Here is a 20,983-nt window from a genome sequence, read left to right as displayed (position 1 = left end):
GTGCAGACAAGTGCACCGTCCCTGATAGAGAGGTTTGAAGAGGGCATCCCAGGGAGCGTTGGCCATGGTCCCCATGGTGATGGTGATGGAGCTGCAGCTTCGGGGACAGCACAGGGGACAGAGGGGACAGAGGGCTGGCGGGCTTGGTGTCTGACTTGGAGTCTTTCTGGGGCCGGGGAGGGGTGGCAGGAGGTAGGGGTCAACAGAGACCCAGTGACCCAGGCCTTTTCTTTCTCAGCCTAAGAGAGGGTTTGGACACAGACCCAGATTGCAGTCCCACTTACTGGCCGTGTCAGCTCCGTCAGCTACCTAGCACCTCCGAGCCTCAGTCCTCCTCTGTAAGATGGGGCTATGAGCACCCGCCCCAGGGTGTGTGAGGACTCGTTGCGCGCCAGGCCTGCAGTGCGTGTTTCAGTAAATGCTGGTCCCTCTGAGGCTACTCTGGTCCTCGGTGCCACTCACTACTGACAGCTTGCGTCATGTCAGCAGAGCCCCTGGTGAGCCAGCCACTTAATCCCCCATTCGGGGGTCCCTGGAGCAGCCGTGCTGAAATTGGGCAGCCACGCCAAGGGACCCTGTGGGTACTTGGTTTCTCACCTTGGGACAGTGACACCAGAGGGCGCTTACTCCAGAGCAGGCAGTGTGCTCAGACATGCCCATGTCTGTGGCCCGCAGGATGTACCCTTGACCTTGTACCCCAACCCATTGTCCACGTGGCCCAAGCCATGACACGTCGGACTGGCGGAAGGGGTGGTTGCCGGAGACAGATGGCTTGCGTTTCAACCCCTACCTCGCCACTGACTGTCTGTGTGACCTCGGGAAGCCACTTAACCTCTCTGTGCTTCAGTTTCTTCATCTAGAAATTGGCGATGTGCCGACGACACCCCAGATGAATGAATCCTTGTAAAATTTGCCGAATAATATTCACCGTGCGTCAGACGCTTCATAAATGTTCACGATTGTTGTTGAGCTCTGTGTAACCCCCCAAACTTCCCCTCCAATCCCCTCCCTCCCTTGGGGTTCTAAGAGTATCCTGCTCAGACCATACTCCCATCTCAGGCACCTTGTGGCTCACGTTCTAGCTGACGGAGCTGTGGTCACTTAATTCTTCTCTCACCAGCAAAATGAAGCGTGCAAGATACGCCCTGGGGTGTCAGGTAGGACCATCCCATGGATCCTCCTGGGGGAGGGGGGGCATGGCCCAGAAAGACCACCTAATCTGTGAGTTCCTCCCTGTTTGAGAACAATTCGCTCCCATTCCCTGCTTCCCTCCCTTCTGCCCTGACCCTCCTCCTCCCTCCTGGAGCCAGGTGGCTCTTTCTTACCCCCCCGTCCAGCCGCCTCCCCTTGTCCATCTGTCTCTCCAGATGGGGGGGAAATGTCACAATTGGCCCACTTTCTAACTGGAAAGGAACCATATGGAGGGTTTAGCTGGGAGCAGAGGGTCTACCCAGCCGCCATTAGTGCGGGGCCAGCGCTGTGGGCAGCAGATTGGCTCCCTTTGGCTCTCTCTGCAGGACCCGGGACTGGAGGGACCAGTCCTACCCAGGCACCCTCCCTCCTTCTCTCCTCCTCTCTCTTTCCCATGAGCTCTGATGACCATGGTCTTCTGTAGCGCTTGGGATTTCTTTGGTGCCTAAGGAGAGACCTCAGGAGCTCCGCCGGCCCCAAAGAGGCAGAAAGTAAGGGAGGGGGGTTCTGGTCAGTGGGTAGGGGCAGAGGGCTGCTTTGCCTGCTGCGGAGAACCAGGGGGTCTACTTCCTGGGGACAGGGATGTGAGAGTGCCCGTGTGTCGTGTGGCCCCAGGCCTGGCAGGTGCCTGGCGCAGAGCAACCCCTCTTGTAGCGAGGGTACCTTGTTTCTCCCCAGAGTGTCCCACATCTGGCTGCTTACGCCTCCTCCCTCAGACTCAGCTCAGGGTCACTGCCTTTGGGCAGCCCTTCCTGCTTGCCACCTCCCTCCCTGCCCAAGGGTAGAAGCCCTTCCTGGGTGTTGGGGCTTGGGTTTTGATACTTTTCCTGGTGGGGTAGGGTGTGTGTCCCAGGACTGTGGGCCCCTCGCAGCGCAGGCCCCCACACAGAGGTGCGTGGAACCTGTGCAGAAGCATCAGGTGGCCTCGGCATGGGCAGAGAGGCCATTTGGAAGCCCAGGGGTAGCAGCAGCCGGGTGCCCAGCCAAGGTAGATGGTTTGAGGCATTGCTGGGTCCCCAAGGGATCCTGTTTGGGGTGGAGCTGGGCTGAGACCCTTGAGCAGAACCCAGAGGAGGCCGACAGTCTTCGATAAAGGATCTGCTTCATTAAGAATAACCCCCCACACTTTTCTATCTGCTGAGCCCTGACTCTGCCACCCGGGGCCCTGGGGTTCTTAATCCCTGGGGGCTCCCCTGCTCTGTATCCCAGCAGGGGCAGGGAACCGTGTGGCCCTGGGCAAGCTACTTCTTTTCTCTGAGCCTTAGGTTCCTCGTCTGTCAGGTGCCGTTGATACCAGAAACAGTGGTCCACAAGTGCTTTTGTGCCAGCTCAGGTGGGATTTGGATGCATGAATGACACCTGTCTCCCCCCAGCCCTGGAGAGACATGTCTAAGGCTGGGGACTGGCTGGGGAAATCTAAAGTGCTCCCAGGGTTTCTGTGAGCCTCACAGCTTCTGTGAACCTGGCCCTCAGATTGACGCTGCCTCCCGGATGCTCCCGCAGGCATGGGGCTGGGCTTCTTGTAGGGGAATGAGCTCAGGAGATAGGCAGGCCTTGGCGTCCTGTCTCCCCCACGCCCCCCCCCACCCCCACCCAGGACCCAGGCAGGCAGGCAGTGGGCCAGGGAAGGAGAGACAGGGGGGCTCCCAAAGACTCCCTGACCCCTTCCGAGCTCCTCCTGAAGCACTCTGTTAGAATGGCTCTTGAACTCCCAGCTGGGAATTTGCTCACGAATAAGATGGGGAGAGGCACCCTGCAGGGCCAAGGAGTGGAGTGGGAGCTGGGGAGCCTACCTACGGAGGAGTCTGTGAGTGCCCGGAGAGGAGCTTGGGAAGACCTGGATGGCCAGCCGGCCCGGGATGTGCCCGGGATGTACCTGGTTGTCCCGGCTCGTACATACGCAGGATGTACGGGTACGAGCCAGCAGCCACACGGTGCTCTTGCCGAGGGGGCCTGTTGATAATATGTGCACTAACTCACTTAGCTTTGTAACAACCCTGTAAAGTAAGTAGTAGTAGTGTCTTCACTTTGTAGATGATGTATTTGAGGCACAGAGAGGTTCAGTAACCACCCTGACGTCACACAGTAAGTAGTAACTAGCAGAGCTGAGGTTGACACCTAGGCGGCCCAGCTCCTCAACACTGCTGTATCGTCTCTTGCTAGCAGCCTGTTTATATATGGGGGAACTGAGGCACAGAGAACTTAAGTGACATGTCCAGGGTCATCCAGCTGGTGAGTGGTGGAACCGAACTTTGTAGTGTGGCCGTTGTAAAAAAAATTTTTAACACTGTATTTATTTTTTGAAAGAGCACTAGTGGGGGAGGGGCAGAGACACACACACACACACACACACACACACACACACACACACACAGAATCTGAAGCAGGCTCTAGGCTCCGAGCTGTCAGCACAGAGCCGGCTGCAGGGCTCGAACCTGTGAACCGGGAGATGATGACCTGAGCCACAGTCAGACGCTTAACCAACTGAACCACCCAGGTCCCCTGTACTGTGGCTGTTCTAACCACACAGCCTGTGCCTAGAAATCAGGACTTTGGAGTTAGGGGTCCAGCTGGGGGACCAAGGGCAGCCCCTGGCCTCCGTCTCCTGGAGTGAGCGTGTGTCCGAGGGGGTGGGGTGAAGAAGGGACAGACCTATGCTGCCTTGCCCCCCCTCCCCCACCCAGGCTGACTGGTGCCCTTCCCACAGGGGGCGTGTGCATTGCTCAGTCGGTGAAGATACCACGGGAGCCCAAGCCTGGGGAATTTGACAAGATCATCCGGCGCCTCCTGGAGACCTCAAATGCCAGGGCGGTCGTCATCTTTGCCAATGAGGATGACATCAGGTGAGGGCAGGTGGCCGCGGGGTGGGGGTCGGGAGCCAGTCATGGGGAGAGCGGCAGGTCCTGCTAGAGACCTTGCTAGACAAGCCTGACCCCACCTAGGATCTGGAGAGGTGGGGTGGGTAAGTGTGTGAGCTGGGAGACCCCTCAGGCTGGGGCGCAGGCTACCGCTAATGGGTACCCCTCCCGCCTCCCCTACTCTGTTTCCTACATCCGTTCTGCCAACTGGGGTAAGCCGGTACTTTAACAGAGGAGTTAAGGTCCTGGGCTTTGAGCCAAAGCACTTAGGTTCTAATCCTGCTCTCCCTCCTCCTAGCAGTGTGACCTGAGGCAAACTTCTCAACCTCTCTGTGCCTCTTTATTGCTTAAAAAAAGGTGGGGGGTTAATGATGCCTGCCTGAGGTTTGAGAACTGAATGCAAGAATGTACATAAAGGGCTTAGAGCAGAGTCCTGCCTAGCAGGTGCCCAGTGTGTGGGGAGCCCCTGCCTCCTTTCCTGGACAAAGCTTGGAGCAGTGGGAAGAGGCCTGGGCTGCGGTTCTAGTCCTGCTTGGGTACACACTCACCCCTGAGCCTCAGTCCCCTCACTGAGCATTTGCAGAGGAAATGGGTGGGCTTTGGGTGCGAGGACCACACAGTATAAATGCTGGGTCAGCTCACCTGTCTGCACGTCTGCCTCTCGTCCTGAGTCAGAATCTCGGGAGCACTTCAAAGATGACCCCTGAGTATCCACCCCTATTAACCCACTTCCCTTCTTCCTGCCTTTCCCCCTGCTACTACCTCTCAGACTGATATCAAGGCCAAGGGGGGGGCCAGACCTCCGCGATTCTCCTGAGGGGGAGAGACACAAGCTCTGAGCTCGGGGAGCCCCAGTCTGGGGAGGGGAGACACAGCCCTGCCCTCAGGGAGCCTCAGCCTGAGGGGGAGACGCAGCTCAGAGTCTGGTGGGGGAGGCATGGCCCTGCATTTGTAGAGGAGGATGAGACGGTAGGAGTGATTCTCCCCAGACCTCCTCCCTCAGATAGCTGGCCTGAGGCGTCATAGCGTGCTGTGCCCTCAGGCCTCCCCTGCCCTCCAGCCCGGCCAAGGCCCCCTGTCCACCCCTGCCCCCATGCGCCTCCTACCCTGTTGCTACCCAGTGTCCATCTGGGTCCTGTTCCCTCCGACACTTTCCCCACTCGGTAAGGACCCCATCCTGGACTCCTGAGTTGCAGCAAAACAGACTTCCCCCAGGAGTCACTGCCAGGTCCCTGCAAGGAAGGAGGGGGAAGTTCTGGAAGATCATTAAGGCCTCAAAAGCCAAAAGACCAGCTCTAAGGGGGAGGTATCTCAGGCAGTGAAAGGCTGGGAAGGGGGAGTCAGGCTGCTGAGCCCGGAAGTTGCTCCTGCCCCCCTCAAGGCTTGAAAGCCTTGAAAGGCTTGAAAGCCCCTTAAATTCTGCCCCAGGACATTCCTGTTACCCACAGGTCTGCCAGCTCCTGGGGCAGGAGGGCCCCTTCAGAGGTCCTTTGCCTCACTTAAATCACTGGTCCCTGCATTCCTGTCCCCGCCCCCACCCCAAAGCCTGGCGCTCAGATCCCATACCCCACCCAGGGGTGCACCCCGCTCTAGGCCCCCTGCTTAGCTCAGATGGACCCATGTGCTGGGAGGGAGAGATGAAGGCACTGGGCCATGTATCCCACAGAGGGGAGGGCTGACTCCAGAAGGACCGGTAGCAGGAAGTGTGGGATGGGGGGTGCAGAGGCATTTCTGGAAATCCACATGTATTTTCAGAAGCAAACAGAAGTAAAAATAAACCCAGGTGACTTTGCAGGGATGGAGGCCTGGGAGCTCTGGTCATCTCTGGCTGGCCAAATGCAAGTGGGTATTAATAGGGCTGTGGGTGTGGCTTCTGAGCAGCCCCCACCCCCCGCTAGATTAATGTGCCCTGGCGGGTGGGGGGCTGCAGCAAATTTGGGGGACCGGGAATATCGAGAGTTGGGAGATGCTGAAGGAGGGAAGGTATGGGCTCTGTGGCCTGGAAACATGTTTGTCCCTGGCAGCCCCAGGCTGTCCCACCCCAGCTGGCTGCCTCCTGCACAGGCCCAGCAGCCACTCTCAAGCCCTGGTGGCTGTGTCCCCGTTTCCAGCATCATAGCCTCTTACTTGCTGTGCAATCCCGAGCAAGTTGCTTGCCTCCTCTGTTCTCCAGTCTCCCCGTCCCACCCACCCCCCCCGCCCCCCATGGGAAGCACTGGGTTGGGGGAATTCTTCCCAGTCCTTCTTGGTTTTCTCATCCCTGAGCATCTCCTGTGGGCTGTGCCCTGTGCTGGGCTCTAGGGTCCCTGATTTGATTACGACCAATGTCACAGTAGGACTGTGACACCCTCCATCCAGGAGGGTGTGGAAAGCAGCTCTTTGGAGGCCCTGGGCTTTTGGCACTGGAAGAGGTGGGATGGAGAGGGCTCTGCTGGCAGGGAAGCCCCAAGTGCAGAGGAGTAAGGGTGTAAAGTGATGTGTGTGTGTGTGTGTGTGTGTGTGTTCGCATGTGCACACATACACATGTGAAAAGGATCCAAGAGATGTGGTCGTGGGATTAGGGCCGGGTGACACGAACCCGAGAAGATCCAGGCTGGGTAGATGTAGTTCCAGGGGCCTGAGTCAGATACGGGGCACATACGGTGCAGGGACAGACGTGGCCCTGGGGGCAGGAGTGGGTCTGGGGGAGCATGCTAGGCCTGTGGGCAGGGGTGTGCCCAAGGGACAGGCAGGGGCTACAGGAACAGGTATGGGTTGAGAGGGGGGCGGCCATGGGCCTGTAGGCAGGTGTGGGGCAGGGGGAACGATGGGCCTGGGGGGACAGGTGTGTGTCTGGGCAGGGTAAGCCAAGGGCCCCCAAGCAGGTGTGGCCAGGGTGGGGCAGTTGCACGGGCAGACACGGCTGGGCTGGGCTGGCGTGTGTTCCCACAGGCATGTGCTGGAGGCAGCACGGAAGGCTAATCAGACAGGCCACTTCTTCTGGATGGGCTCGGACAGCTGGGGCTCCAAGAGCGCACCTGTGCTGCACCTGGAGGAGGTGGCGGAGGGCGCTGTCACCATCCTCCCCAAGAGGATGTCTGTGCGAGGTAGGCCCGGCAGCCCCGGGGGCCGCGTGCCGCCGCTCTTGCCTGCCACCACTGTCGGGGTCATCCCCAGCTGTTCCTCCTTCCGTCCCCCTCCTCCATTCCTCGCCCAATCCTCATCTTCCCGCGTCCCCCCTCTTTCTTCCACCTTGGCCCACACCTTCTTTGTGCTGATGTTCTAGGCTGCGCGGCCTTTCTGGCTACACTCAGCCCCGCTGGGATTCAAATCCAGATTCAGGACCTTTCTTCTCCCTTCTCAGATATTTTTGGGCGTGGGGAACATGGGGCACGTGTGGCACATACAGGAAGCTTATTTATCAAGGACTTTCCTTCATCCCCAAACACTTCTCTCATCTGGGATGAAGAGGCAAGGCCCTCGCCCTGCCTGGGGCAAGTCCTCTGTCAGAAGGGGCTGGGAGCTCCCAGCAGGTGACAAGAAGAGGGTGCTGTGCTGGGGGTGGGGGGGGCAGGGTTCTCCCTGTAGGGCTGCCTGGGTCTGGCAAGCCCTGGGTGGTGTTGGGGTTGGGCCTGTCCTGCCCGGCATCCCTTCTTCTTGGGGCAGAACCCACAATTACCCTGGGCAGGGACGGGCTGCCCTGGCCAGAACCTCGCTGTGAGTGAGGCGTGAAGTTCCCATTAATGGCTCAATTTGGCAGGGATCTCACTGTCCTCACCACAGGGGAGGCAGACTCCCAGAGCCTTCTCCCCTGCTCTTGCTTCGTTAAATAGAATGCAGCACTGATGGAGCTGGGAAGGCCTGCAGACATCTGTCTCTACCGAACTTTCCAAGACACCAAGGCCAGAGCATGGGAGGCACTTGCTCAAGGTCACACAGCAGTGTTCTCTCTTTGCCCTGAGGCAGAGGGAGTACAGGCCACAGAAGTTTCCACATTACCCTTCTCAGCCTCGAGCCATAGTAAATACAAAATAACAGTAACTCTGGCTATTGGTAGACATCTCATTTAGTCTTCTCAGCAACCCCACAGGACACTTTTATCCACATTTAGTAAATGAATGCATTAAGGCTCAGAGAGATTAAGTGACATATAGTGGCTATTAAGTCGCATAGCTGGGATTAGAACCCCAGAACTTGCTTGACAAAGTCCCTTTCCTCTCTGGGATATTAGAGAAGACTTTGAGCAGTGGTTCTCACCTGGGGGTGATTTGACCCCCAAACGCCCTTTGGCAATGTCTGGAGACATTTTTGGTTGTCACAACTGGGGGGGGGGGGAGGCGGTGATGCTACGGGCATCGAGTGGGTGGAGTCTAGGGATGCTGTTCACATCCTGCACTGCACAGGACAGTCCCCCACAACAGAGAATGATGGGGCCCCAAGTGTCCAGAGCACCAAGGCTGGGAGGCCCTATCCTAGCCCAGTCCCTCACCAATGTCAGCTTTTCTCCAGCAGCTGGCTCCTACAGCCACTGAGCCTCCACTTGAACCCGGCCCTAGACAGGAAGCTCACCACATGGTGTGGACCCTACTGAACTTCTGGAACTTTTGGCCCACCCCAAAGAGCTCAGTCAACTGGGCACATTACCTGGAACAGTCATCAATACAGAAGGGGCACTGGGAGGAGAGCCGAGGCATTCTTCACCCGCCAGCCTGCCCACCCCGGGGGGGGGGGTGGGGGCTGGTTCTGGGCTTAGAGCTGTGTTGGTGAGTCCTCTTTGGAACATCTGAAGGAGGAAGCCGTGTCTGTCAATGATGGGGCAGTTCTGGACTTGAAGGCAGAAGATCTAGGCCCTGGTCTTGCTGTGTGACCTGGGTCATCCCCTCCCCTCTCTTGTCTGGTCTTTTCAGAACCAGAGAGCTTAGGTGCCCCCAGCTTTGGTCAGCCCCCACCAGACTCTCTGTTCTGATCGCAGGACGCCCAGGTGGCTCCTTCTCACAGAGGCCCGATATTAGCATTCTGGTGGTTAAAAGGCAAAGCACCTCACCGGGCACTTCTCTTCCATAAAGGCAGCAGTTGTAAGATTACACGTGCTCCCCCTGGGACTTAATACAGCTCTTTTCATCTTGAATGAAATGAAAAGCTCCACATTTTGTTTTTTTCCCCGGCCGGGCCCTGGATCAGAGGCTATGCTCTTCCCTTCCTCCCTCCCTCTGCTTGGGGCATCCCTAAATCTCTGGGTAGTGGAGGCGGCAAGGGCTGGGGGCAGGTGGGGAAGGGGGGCGCGAGGCCCTGACGTCTTGGTTGGTTCCCTGCCAGGCTTCGACCGCTACTTCTCCAGCCGCACGCTGGACAACAACCGGCGCAACATCTGGTTTGCCGAGTTCTGGGAGGACAACTTCCATTGCAAGCTCAGCCGCCACGCGCTCAAGAAGGGCAGCCACGTCAAGAAGTGCACCAGTGAGCACGCGCGGGGCGGGGCCAGGCTGGGCCTGGGGGGTGGGGGGTGGGCCTACCGCAGGAGTGGGGCGGGCCGTGGGGGGGGGTGGAGCCTGGGGGCGGGGTTTGAGGGGGCGGTTCGGGGCCATTCTGGATGGAGGGCTTGGGTGTGGGAGGGCTCAGAATCCGAGAAACACGAAAATGCTCTCATGCATACTTGATGCTGCTGGGGATGGTGGGGGGAAGGGGCTCCTGGATCTCGGCAGAGTTTCCCTCCGGCCTGTGGCCACCTCGGGGTCCATCTGGATGTCCCTAGGACGAGCCCACAGAATTGACCCCAGCTGCCCTGTGTGGGAGTCCAGAAGCTCACCGGTGTGAGCATTGTGCAGAAACCTCTTGGTTCCCTCAGCCATTCAACGAACGCCAGTTTGATTCTCAGGGTGTGCCTGGCCCTGTTCTAAGCGCTGTGGATATAGCACCGAATGAAAGAGTCAAAAATCTCTTGGAATTTTTATCCTAATAGGAAAACGTTTAATCGAGATAAATAAATCAACTATAGAATATGTCAGAAAGAAAATGTGCAGTAGAAACAAAACAAAACAAACCAAAAAAAGAGAGATGGCCTTCCTGTAAAGGTAGCATTCGGGCATAGTCCTGAAAAGGATAGGGAATGAGCCCCAGGAGGATGGGACAATGGGTCCGTTTTACAGACTGGAAAAGAGGCTTAGAGAAGGTAAGTAAAGGGACCTGAGTTCTCATAGATGGAGGGTGGTTGAGCAGGATTTGAACTCAGGTCTGAGCTCTAGGCCCTAAGTCCCCTAGGGTAGCCATCATGGTGTGTTCACATTTGTATACATTCAGGTGTGGGTCCTTGTGTGCTCTTGGTCTGGGCAGTCCTGTAGCAGGATCCTGCCTCAGTGACTTTGAGGGGGCTCCGGGTGTCTTCAACATGAGTGGTACCTATGTGAGGATGGTGAAGTCCCTCTTGTACCCTTCTGGGCTATTCTGTGTAGCTTGGGAGGAGGGCCAGATGAGCACAGGGCCACCTGACTGGGTGCAGGGACATGCTGCATGGAATGTTAGGCAGTGGGGAGATCGCCAGGGCTGGGGGAGGAGGAAGCGTGATTAGGTTGGTGGGCAGGTGAGGTGGATGCTGCCCTCTGGTGGCCAGGGCCCTCTGGGAATCAGGAATATTGGCCACTTAGGACCATGGGTATCCCCTGGGGCCCAGCAGGCAAGCTCATGTGCGGGTGTATGTGGCAGTGTGTGTGTGCACACATGGGTGTGTGTGATTGTGTATGTGCATGAGTTGGTATGTCTAAGGGAGAAGGGGTATGTGTGTATTTGTCTTATGTGGGGGCTTATGTTCCTGGATGAGCTAATAACCATAAATACCACTGTGTGTTAAGTATCTGTTGTGTTCCAGATACTTTACAGACATTATCTCATTTCACTCTTAAAACAGCTCTAGGGACTTTTGTGATCCCCGTATTATACAGGATACTATGGGGAGTCAGAGAGGCCAAGCAACTTGCCAAAGGCTGCACAGCAAATGCCTTCATCAGGCAGCAATCACGGAGGAGGTTTAAGAAGTAAACATGCCTGAGCACAGGAGACTGAACCTTCATGGGTAGGGTGACCGAGCTTCTTGTTCACTCCTTTTCTCCTGGCATAATGTTTGAACACATCCCTTTTACTCTTAAAAGCGCCTAAGTGGCGTTGGAAAATGGTGAGTTCACCCTGATTATAGGTCACCAGGCCTGACTCGAGGATGGGAATAGGTGAGACTGGAGCTGGGGGCAAGATGGGTATCTGGGGCCTCCCGTGTCTAGCCTGCCAAAGGCGAGGGGCTTTCTGGAGTCACCTCTTGGTCTGGGAGGGGCGGGAGGGAGAGGGCCTTGGTCAGCCCCCGTAGGCTCTACCCAGATGCCCAGGTCTCGGGTCAGGATTCGCAAACGTCTCCCGCCGCCGCGCCGGTGAAATGGGGAGAGGGGTACATCTCCGCAGCCCTGAGGGAGATGTTTGGGCTGTAGGAGCAGGTGGAGGAAGGAGGCCTAGAGCAGAATCCAGAAGAGTGTAGAGCTTCCCTGCGAGCCTGAGGCATGCTCTGTGACCTCTCTGGGCCTTTGTTTTCTTATCTGAGAAATGGGATTGATGGTGAACCGGGCCAGAGAGTATCTCGGGGTGGAAGTGACAAAGTATTAATGGAAGCACTTGATGAATTGGGAAATGGTGGCTCTCAGGCCCGACTGTGCATCAGAATCACCTGGGAGCTTTTAAAACTATACCAGCACCACCCCAGACCCATTACATCAGAACCTGAGGGGTGGGGCCTGGCCTACGGGTTTTGGGAGAGCTCCCCCAGGTGATTTTATGTGTACCTAGGGTTGGGAACCGGGGTGGGGACAGCCTTGTTCATGGTGAATTTCCGTGGGAGCTTTTAAAGCTACCGATGCCTGACTCCCACCCCCAGACATTCTGAGGGAATTGGTTCTGGGTGCAACCTGGGCATCGGGATTTTTTTAAAAAGTCCCCCGGGGGCGCCTGGGTGGCGCAGTCGGTTAAGCGTCCGACTTCGGCCGGGTCACGATCTCGCGGTCCGTGAGTTCGAGCCCCGCGTCAGGCTCTGGGCTGATGGCTCGGAGCCTGGAGCCTGTTTCCGATTCTGTGTCTCCCTCTCTCTCTGCCCCTCCCCCGTTCATGCTCTGTCTCTCTCTGTCCCAAAAATAAATAAAAAACATTGAAAAAAAAAAAAAAAAAAAAAAGTCCCCCAGTGGTTCTACTGTGCAGTAAAATGTGGCAGCCCCTGGCTCAGAGGGAGAGGTGGTGATGGGAGGGAGGACGGCTTGCACCCCAGACCTGCAGATTGGGGGAAGGCATGAACAAAAGAGCTGAGGCTGGCATGAACACAGGTGGTGAGGAGAAGGACAGCACGATACAGCTGACCCTGAGCCCTCCTGCTGTAGCTGAAGCCCCGGGAGAGGCTGGCAAGAGTCCCGGCGTGGCCCCAGGTCAGGCACGGTGAGCCTGTCTATCTCGGGCTACGTGAGGAGCAGGGCTACAGCCAGGAATGTTGGTTCCTGGGGCCTGAGACCCACCCTGGGTGAGGGGGAGGCGGCTTTGGCTTCCCATGGCCCCACCCAGGTTTGAGCTGAGCCGCTCCCTTAGGAGAATATCTTAGGCCCGGGGGCCCGGGTGACACCCACGGAGTGCTGCTCTGCCCCGGGACAGCTGGTGGTGGGGGCGGGGAGGGCAGGGGAAGGACTCATCCCCGGGTCTGGATCTGAACTCTGTGTCCTCCCTGCTGTGAGACCTTGGACAGGTCATTTCACCTCTCCGATTGTCAGAGAAGGCAGGGGAGTCACTGCCCATCTCTGTGGGCTGTGGTGAGGATGGGGGCGGGGGGATACCGTGCACGAAGAGGCTAGCTGCAAAGTGATGTGTATGATCAGTGTTGGTACCGTGGTTGTTGATATGGAGGGTGAGTGGGAGAGGGGGATTTCCAAGTCTGTTGGTACCAATTCCGTCAGCTGTAGGATCCCGGATGCAAGAGGACAGTTGGTAAAGGCACAGGTGCAGCACCCATTTTAGGGAAGAGGCTACTGAGGCCATTTGAGAACATCATAGCACTAGAAAATTGGCAGAACTGGATTTATACCCAGGCAGCCCGGCCCTAGGGCTGGTGCTGCTGTCTCTCCTGTGTCCTTCCTTCCCACTTCTCCAGGCCCCCTCAGTCTTGCCGCTCCCCCCCACCCCCGCCCCCGCCAGCCCAGGCAGGCTCTCTGTTCTCTACGTACCCCCAGTCTGTCTCCAGAGTCTGGCTTCCCACTTACTTCTTCCAGGACGCCTGGCCCTCAGCACTTGGTGGCCTCCTATTGGCCCACTCTGGTCCCCTTGATGCGAACAGATTCCGCAGTTGGCCTCTGCCTGTTTCAGTCCCACATGCCGCTCCTGGAGGGCGCCACTTCCCCAGCACCTCCAGCCTGCGTGCCGAATGGCTGGGGAGAGAACGGCTGTGACCGGACATAGTCTCAAAAGAGCAGCAGATATTGGCATTTGGAGATCGGGCTGGTATGTCTCCAAATGGTAAGGGTGAGAGCAGACCTGGGTGTGAGGCCTGGTGCGGCCGCTTCCTAGCTGTGGGACCTTGGCAGGGCGTTTTACCTCTTGAGGCCTCGGTTTCCTCACCTGTAAAACGGGAATCACGGTACCCATGGCCATCCCCGTCCCAGCAGAGCTGTCTCGCTCCCCTTTTCCCAGGGAAGGGATGGAAGTGATCTGTGGGGAGCGCTTGCAAATTGCCCAGGGACCACCCTGCACCTGAGCCAGGTAGGGGTCCCTGAGTGGCGAGTCTTTGCAGCTGTCAAGGCCCAGGGGAGCCCTCCCCATCTCCCGGGCCCCTCCCTGGGAGCACGCAGAGAGGGTTCGGGAATTAAAGCCGTAAACAAGGCAGATGTAGCATCTATCTTTTTGACAGCCTGCCAGCCAGGTGATGGCTGAGCAGAGGAAGGCCCGGTTTATGAGGAAACAGGAGAAATTTACTGCCTGCTGTTCCCAGGGGCTGGGAACTCCGAGAGGGAGGGTGGCCTCATGGCAGCTGGGATGTGTGGGGAGACTCCTGTCACGCAGACCGCGCTAACAGCCACAACACCACCACCAATGGTAACAACAGCTAGTCGTTAGATAGCATTTGTTACTTGTCAAGCTCTGTTCTAGTGGTTTGCTTTTAATCTTCCCGGCAACCTCTTTTACAGATGAGGAAACTGAGGCACAGAGAGGCTAAAGACTTGCCCAAAGTCACAAGATCATGAGTAGCAGAGGCTGGGATTTGAACCTGGCCGGTCTAGCTCCACAAATATCCCGCCTCAGAGCAGCTGATGTCCTAGCCCCGGGGCCTTCCTGGCTATTCCAAGCCTGGCTTTGAAGGATCTTCCTATTCGCACGTTCCCAAAGGAACCCAAGAAAGCCTCCTTCCTAGGGGAAGGAGGGAAGACCAACATTTGGGATTACCCATTATCTCCAGTGGGTGCCAGCCCATGCCACCCATTAGAGCAATTCATCTTTACTCAAGCCATCAGCCACTTGGTGGCCGGAGGGCTCCCTGCCACCCCCCGGCCCCCAGTGCCGCTTCTCACTGGTTCCAGCGGCTTTCACGGAGGCTGATTGCATGCCACCCCCGTGCTGGGCTCTGTAAGGGGCACTGGCCTGCCCGGGGAGCTCCCACTGCAGCTGGGAGACAATACAGCTTTTCAGACAAGGTGACGGTGGGTAGGATAGCCTCAGCAGTCAGTGCCACGGGTCTCCAGGGAGGGCCGAACAGTGAGCCTGGAGAGAGCAGACTCAGGAAGTCACTTGGAAGGAAATGGAAAGTTCTGGGGGATCAGGGAGGTTGCACTTTTTTTTTTTTTTTAATTTTTTTTTTTTTTAACGTTTTTATTTATTTTTGAGACAGAGAGAGACAGAGCATGAATGGGGGAGGGTCAGAGAGAGAGGGAGACACAGAATCGGAAGCAGGCTCCAGGCTCTGAGCTGTCAGCACAGAGCCCGACGCGGGGCTCGAACTCACGGACCGTGAGATCATGACCTGAGCCGAAGTCAGACGCTTAACCGACCAAGCCACCCAGGCGCCCCCAGGGAGGTTGCACTTTTAAATCATGAGGTCAGACGTTCTTGCAGAGAAGGTGATGCTTGAGCCAAGACCCAAAGGTAGTGAGAGAGCCAGCCGTGTGGAGACCCGGGAACGAGCTTGCCAGGCGGAGGGCACAGTGCATGCAAAGGTCTGGAGGCAGGCTCACACCTGGCAGGCCTGGGGAGCAGTGAGGAGGGCCCAATGGTTGAAGCGGAGAGTATTAACAGGAAGGAGGTGAGGTTAGAGACGCGGGGCTGGCTGGCCCATCCCAGTGGGCCTTGTAGGCAGTTTGTCGGGATTTAGTCTTTTATGCAGAATGAGACAAAGCCATTGCGGGGTTTGAAAAGAGGATTGATGTGATCCGATTCCTGTTCTCACAAGCTCACTCTGCGGCCTGGAGAGGAGGTGGGGTGAGGGTAGAGTGGGAGACCAGTTCAGAGGCCGGTGCTGTAGCCTGGGCAGGAGGTAATGGGGCTGGAGCAGGTGGTGGCCCTGGAGGTGAGAAGGGGTCAGATTTCTTTGTCCGTTTGGCAGTGGCCATGGAGTTCACTGAAGGATTCGAGGTGAGAGAAAGAGGACAGTAAATCAAGGGTGGCTGCATGGTTCTTGGGCGTGCACGAGATGGGTGGAGGAAGGTTGGGCTGGGGGGGGGGAGCCAGGAGCCCAGTTTAGGCCTGAGATGCCTGTTGGATGTGGGTGTAGAAGCCTGGCTGGCCTTGGGATTTGGGGAGTTGTCAGCACATGGATGGGGCTGGCTGGGGACACCAAGGGAGGGAGTGTCGTTGGGGTCCCTGCACTGAGCCCTGGACACTGAGATGTCGAGGGGTGGGGAGAGGAGCCGGCACAGGAGTGGAGACCAGAGCTCGGTCCCCATCATGCACTGTCACGCTGCAGGTGAGATGGGACGGAGAACGGGTGAGGGGATTTGGCAGCGTGGGGAGACTCCTTGGAGAGATGGGTGCCAGACCAGGATTGGAGTTGATCAGGAAGACAAGGGAGAGAAATTGACGATGGTCGGTAGGAACAATGCTTTCGAGAAGTTCCATTGTACACAGAGAAAGAGGGATGCTAGCTGGGGGCGGGTTGTGTGGGTCAAGAGAGGGTTTTTGTTTGTTTAAATGGGGGGAATGACAGCATATCTCCACGCCGATGGGAAAGATCCACTGGAGGGAAAGCCAGGTTCTGCCGGAAAAGGAAGGAACATGACTGGGTGATGGGGGAAAGGAGGCGACTGTGTGGGGTGACTGTGTTTCCCGTCCCTGGAGCTGCCTCCCCTTTGCCCCCAGGTCCCGTCCTACCCTGTCCAAGAGAGTTAAGCCCAGGCTCTCCTCCTGGGCAGAGGTGCACAGGCCTTAGAATCGGCAAGGGGCAGAGAACGGCCTTGCTTGCTCTTCTCCAGGTATTACTCTTGTCTAGTGGTCCTGGGTGCCGGGTGCCTTTCACAGACCAGGGGACCAGAACTCAGAGATGCTAAGCAACTCACCAGGACTGCAAGAGGCCGAACGGGGGAGGGGAGGTTCAGGCTGCTCCCATCTGGCCCCGACACACATATCCTGTTTCTCGAACTGGGGATCTGTGAACATCTGGAGACACGTGCTTGAAGTCAGACTCTCAGGGACCTAGGAGTTCCAGGACGAGACTTGAACTTTGCTTTTTCATGCAGCAGTCATCCGGAAGGTATCTTTACCAATTTCAGAGACAGAGCTTCTCCGCTGCTGTGGTCATCTGCAATTGGAAGTCTCTGTCATAGCTGGGACCACCAACTTCCAATGTCAATATTTTCATCCTGGGGTCATATTCTTGCGGGTCCGCAAGAATCGTTTACCTTCGAAAGGGGCCTGCAGCTGGGCTGTACCACCACAGAGCCAGAGAGAACACCTGGGAGACAGGAGTCCGCCTCGACTGGCCAGGTCACCTTATCTCGTGCCACTGAGGTGGTGATCCCCATCTGCCCCAACCGGTAATCCCGGAGACACCTGAGGTGGTTCCCTGGGACAGAGAGGGGAGAGTGGATGCTGGGTTTGGGGAAACAGGCTGAGGGACAGAGGGGACCAGGCTGAGTCAGAGATACCTCAGACTGGAAAGCAGGTGTCTTGATGGAGGGCAGGGCTCAGCAGGAACCAGGGTATGAGGCTGAAGAATAGGAATGGGACCCTGGACAAGGGACAGTCTGTCATGTGACTTTGGGGCACGGCGGGCAGGACTGGGGAGCGTGGAGCCCAGCCTCAGGAGCAGGACTCAGGGGACCCTCAGAGAAACCTGTGTGTTTCAGGGAAGTGACAGGGAGAATGCCTCAACCACAGGCGGTCAGGAAAGAGGGGGATGGCCAGAAAGCACAGTGTGGCAGCTTTGTCCCCCCATCTGCGTATCAGCGGGCGGGCTGACCTGGGCCCCTGTCTGCCTGGGGTGGGCACCCCATGCTTATCTCAACTGGAGGGAAGGAAAGACAGCCTGTGCCAGGCTGTAGGCAGGACAGAAGGGGTGCCCGGGCTTGGGGAGAGGCCCCTGGCTGTGGGATGCTGCCCGGGGGAGGAGGGCCCAGGAGGACAGGAAACAGGTTTACAAAGCCCTTCTGTATATAAGGTATGATGCTGTGTGTTATGTCTGTGCCCCCTTCATCCTCCCGCTGGCCCCTCAAGGTCAGTATGAGTACCTCGAATTTATATTTGAGGAATGGAGATCTTACTTGACCTAGGTCATAGAGCTGGTCCATGGCGGAGCCAGGAGACAGGCCCCGCTGGGCGGATCCTGGGACCCTCTTACGCTTCTCCCTGGAAGTCTGCCCAAGGGATGAACACTGGTGTGTATGTTTGCATATTTGTATGTAAATTCAGGCTTCTACGTGTAGATGTGTGTGTTGTGCCCACGCACCTTGCTGGATTACACGTGGCTGTGACTGTGGACATGCCAGCCCCTCCCCCCCCAGTCCCCTCGGTGCTCCCCCACCCTGTCTCTGCCAGTGGAGTTAATTAATGCCCCTGGGAGCAGCCCTTGGACCAAGATTGGCAGGAGCTAGAGTGTTTGTCTCCTCAGATGGGCAACACTGTGTCTGTGACGCAGTGTCCCGGCGGTCCCCAGCGGGGTTGAGCCCACCCGGTATCAGCTGCCTCCCTTCCCCATTTCTGGTTCCTACCCCCTGCTGGTGCTTCCGGGTGTCACCTCCCAAAGAAAACACTTGCGGGCTTCTTGGCCCAACAGTAGGTGAATCTGTTGGTGACTCTGGATGAGTGCCACGCGATATATATGTTACCTGTGCTTATATGTGTTTGAACACGGGTGTGTGTATAGACCTTGTGTATCAATGCATGCAGGTGCATGCATAGACGTGTACATGTGCGAGTATACACGTAATTGATTTTGTATTCCTTTACGTGAGGGAGCTGCTTCAAGAATGCGTGGCACGCCAGCGAGGGAGGAACTCAGGAGGGTTGCAGTTAGGTGGGGTGAGTTGTGGGGAGGTGATGGGGGAGATGAGGAGGAACTCTGATTATTTCAACCTTGAAAACTCATTTCAATTACAATTTACAACCTGCAGACAAAGGCTGCAGTCACCGTAGTAACCATCGCTGCAGGGTTTTGACGGAGAAAATCCTCTCCCGATGCTTTCCCGGCTGGCTGTCACCCGTGGCAGAGCCAAACGCATCTCTGGCTCACTGTACCCGGGGACACAATTAGGACATCTTCAAACTGTTGCTGCTGTCATTGCCACCATGTGTCTGGGATTTGTCTCTTCCGATAGCTCTCAGAAATGTGTGTCATGCTTCCTTCCGGAACTGCCTGGGCCTGGGGGTCCCGCCCATCCATGAGGGGATTTCCTGACTCCCCTTTCTCTCCATGGCCACTACCTCCTCTAGCCCTGGAGACAGGGATCCTTGACCCCTGGGCCCCAGAGGGAGGGAAGGAGGCAGACCAGGGACTGGATGGAGGGAGAAGAAGGGGAGGCACTGTTCAGGGTGGAGGAAACCCCTATGGAGCTAGAGAGATCCAGGTTCAAATCCTAGCTCTGCCGCTTACCAGCCAGGCCAGTCCCCAGGTGTGTATGCCCATGTGCTAGTTGCCAGGATTCCTGTAAGATTCTGGATACATCGCTTGACCACTTGCAAGCCTCAGTTACGTCCTCTGTGAGGGGGCCAGTTCCGCCTGCCTCCCTCGGGGAAGAGAAAATGCCAGGCGTGTGAAGGCTCTCGGTGAGCACCAGCCATGCCGTAGGGTTATTTGCTGAGGAATCAGGAGGTGCGGGGAGCCGTGCTGGTTACGGGCACAGCGTCAAACATTCAGGACAGAGCACTTGTCCTTGTTTAACTTGTATGTATGATTCCTGTCCACCCCCCGCCCCCAGCACTGTGAGCCACTTAGGCTCTGTCATTGTTGCTTCCTGAGGAGCTCAGGAGAAGGGCCCTTGGGGTTCGAGAGGTGTCGTAGAGGATGCGCTCAAGGCCTGGTGTACCCTTGTGAATAAAGGTCCTTGCCGGACCTGTTTTCTCATCTGTAATTGGGGCTGGATTTGAGATAAAAGTCAAGGATGTGACGGAAGTGTGTGGAGAAGGCTCTGGAAGTGCATGGCTGGCCCTTTGACAACTCTGGGGTGGAGATTCTGGAGGGGCAGCACTGATGGGCTCCTGAGAGCCCACAGGACCCCAGACCCCTTCCCGTGGAAGCTTCCCCAGGCAGAGGCGGACTCTCCTGGGGAGGGTCTTCCCCAGTCTGGTGTCCGTGCAGGTGGCTCGTGATCCCGGCGAGAGCACTTGGTCCTGGACCCAAGAGGCCCAGGAATGGATACTTCATTCCTCCCCCCCCCAGTGAGGAGGGACCCCTGGAGGAGGAGAGAGGAGAGGCTGAGGGTAGCTCAAGTGGGGAGGTGCAGCCGGGGTCCCTCGGCCCAGTGTGTCCTTGACTTTGGGAGAGAGCTGCCTGCTCTCTGCAGCGGCCACAGCCTCCCCTCCATCGTGGTTAATAATTCAGTCTCTCACCCATAAGAAATGAGGGTGTGATGGGAGTGCGGGTTTGTTGAGTGGTGTTTTATGTTTTCCATTCCTCAGGCCGAGGGGAGCAGGACCTGGGGCTGGGTGGGGTCCAGGGCTGGGGCTTTCCATGCAACTCTGCCCCAGCCCCCTCCCTCTATTGCCCTTTCGGGACAGGATTGTCCCTTCTGCGTCTCTCCTGGTCTTCAGAACTTTGTGATCAGACGCTCGGACAAGAGGGCAGGCTGGTGAAGCTGGAGAATTTGTCTTTCGTGTTTATTCCCGTCTGTTTGTGCCTTGGCCTAGAAATAATGTCGTCTATTAGCAAAACTCTGCTGGCCCAGGAGCTCCGAGGCAGGGACGGACTTACACCTCTTTGTGTCCTCCGGTGTTTGGCAAACCTCTGTAGCACTTGGCAAAACACCAGGCCTCTCTTTAGGTCTTGTGAGTATTAGCCTGCTAATTCTCATAGGGACCCTATCCTGACCCTCTGAGGTAAATACCATCATTATCCTCATTTTGCAGATGAGGGAACTGAAGTCTGAGAGCTAAGGTTCTAGCCCAGATGGTCTGGACTTCGAGTCCAGTCTCCTGCAAATGCAGGGCAGTGACAGCAGACAGTGAGGGCCTTAGCTGACCAGGAGAGAGCCAGGGAGGCAGCTTCGAGGTCCACCCTGCCCCCAGTCTCGAGGCCACACTGTAGGAGCTGTGGGCCTGTCAGGACTGAACAGTGTCCCCAGAGTCAACTGGGCATCTGCCCTCAAACTGTCCAGTCTGAGTACTGGTGACTCTTGATCTCTGACCCTGTGGTTGGGGTAACTGGAATCAGGTTCTACCCTTGGTCACAGGGTCTTGGTGGCCGAGGCAGGGATATGAAATGTGCCACCAGCTCTGTGGGAGCCCTGGGCAGGTAGGGCACAGTGACCGTC

The 20,983-nt window shown here is 57.1% G+C and overlaps 1 protein-coding gene across 4 annotated transcripts in view; it reads left to right on the top strand.

The window, feature by feature from the left end:
- Positions 1–20,983, top strand: part of GRM4 (glutamate metabotropic receptor 4) — a 115,105-nt gene that overhangs the window by 74,551 nt on the left and 19,571 nt on the right. For all 4 annotated transcript variants that reach the window (XM_042938486.1, XM_042938487.1, XM_042938489.1 and 1 more), the window contains 3 exons: positions 3,899–4,034; positions 6,981–7,135; positions 9,345–9,485. In XM_042938486.1, coding sequence (XP_042794420.1) covers positions 3,899–4,034; positions 6,981–7,135; positions 9,345–9,485 — 432 coding nt within the window. The remainder of the gene's footprint in view (positions 1–3,898; positions 4,035–6,980; positions 7,136–9,344; positions 9,486–20,983) is intronic.

Source organism: Panthera leo, chromosome B2 (genome assembly GCF_018350215.1).
Source record: "Panthera leo isolate Ple1 chromosome B2, P.leo_Ple1_pat1.1, whole genome shotgun sequence".
In the NCBI taxonomy this organism is placed as follows: domain Eukaryota; kingdom Metazoa; phylum Chordata; class Mammalia; order Carnivora; family Felidae; genus Panthera; species Panthera leo.
Note: the sequence above shows the minus strand (reverse complement) of the source record. Positions and strands in the feature narration are given on the sequence as shown.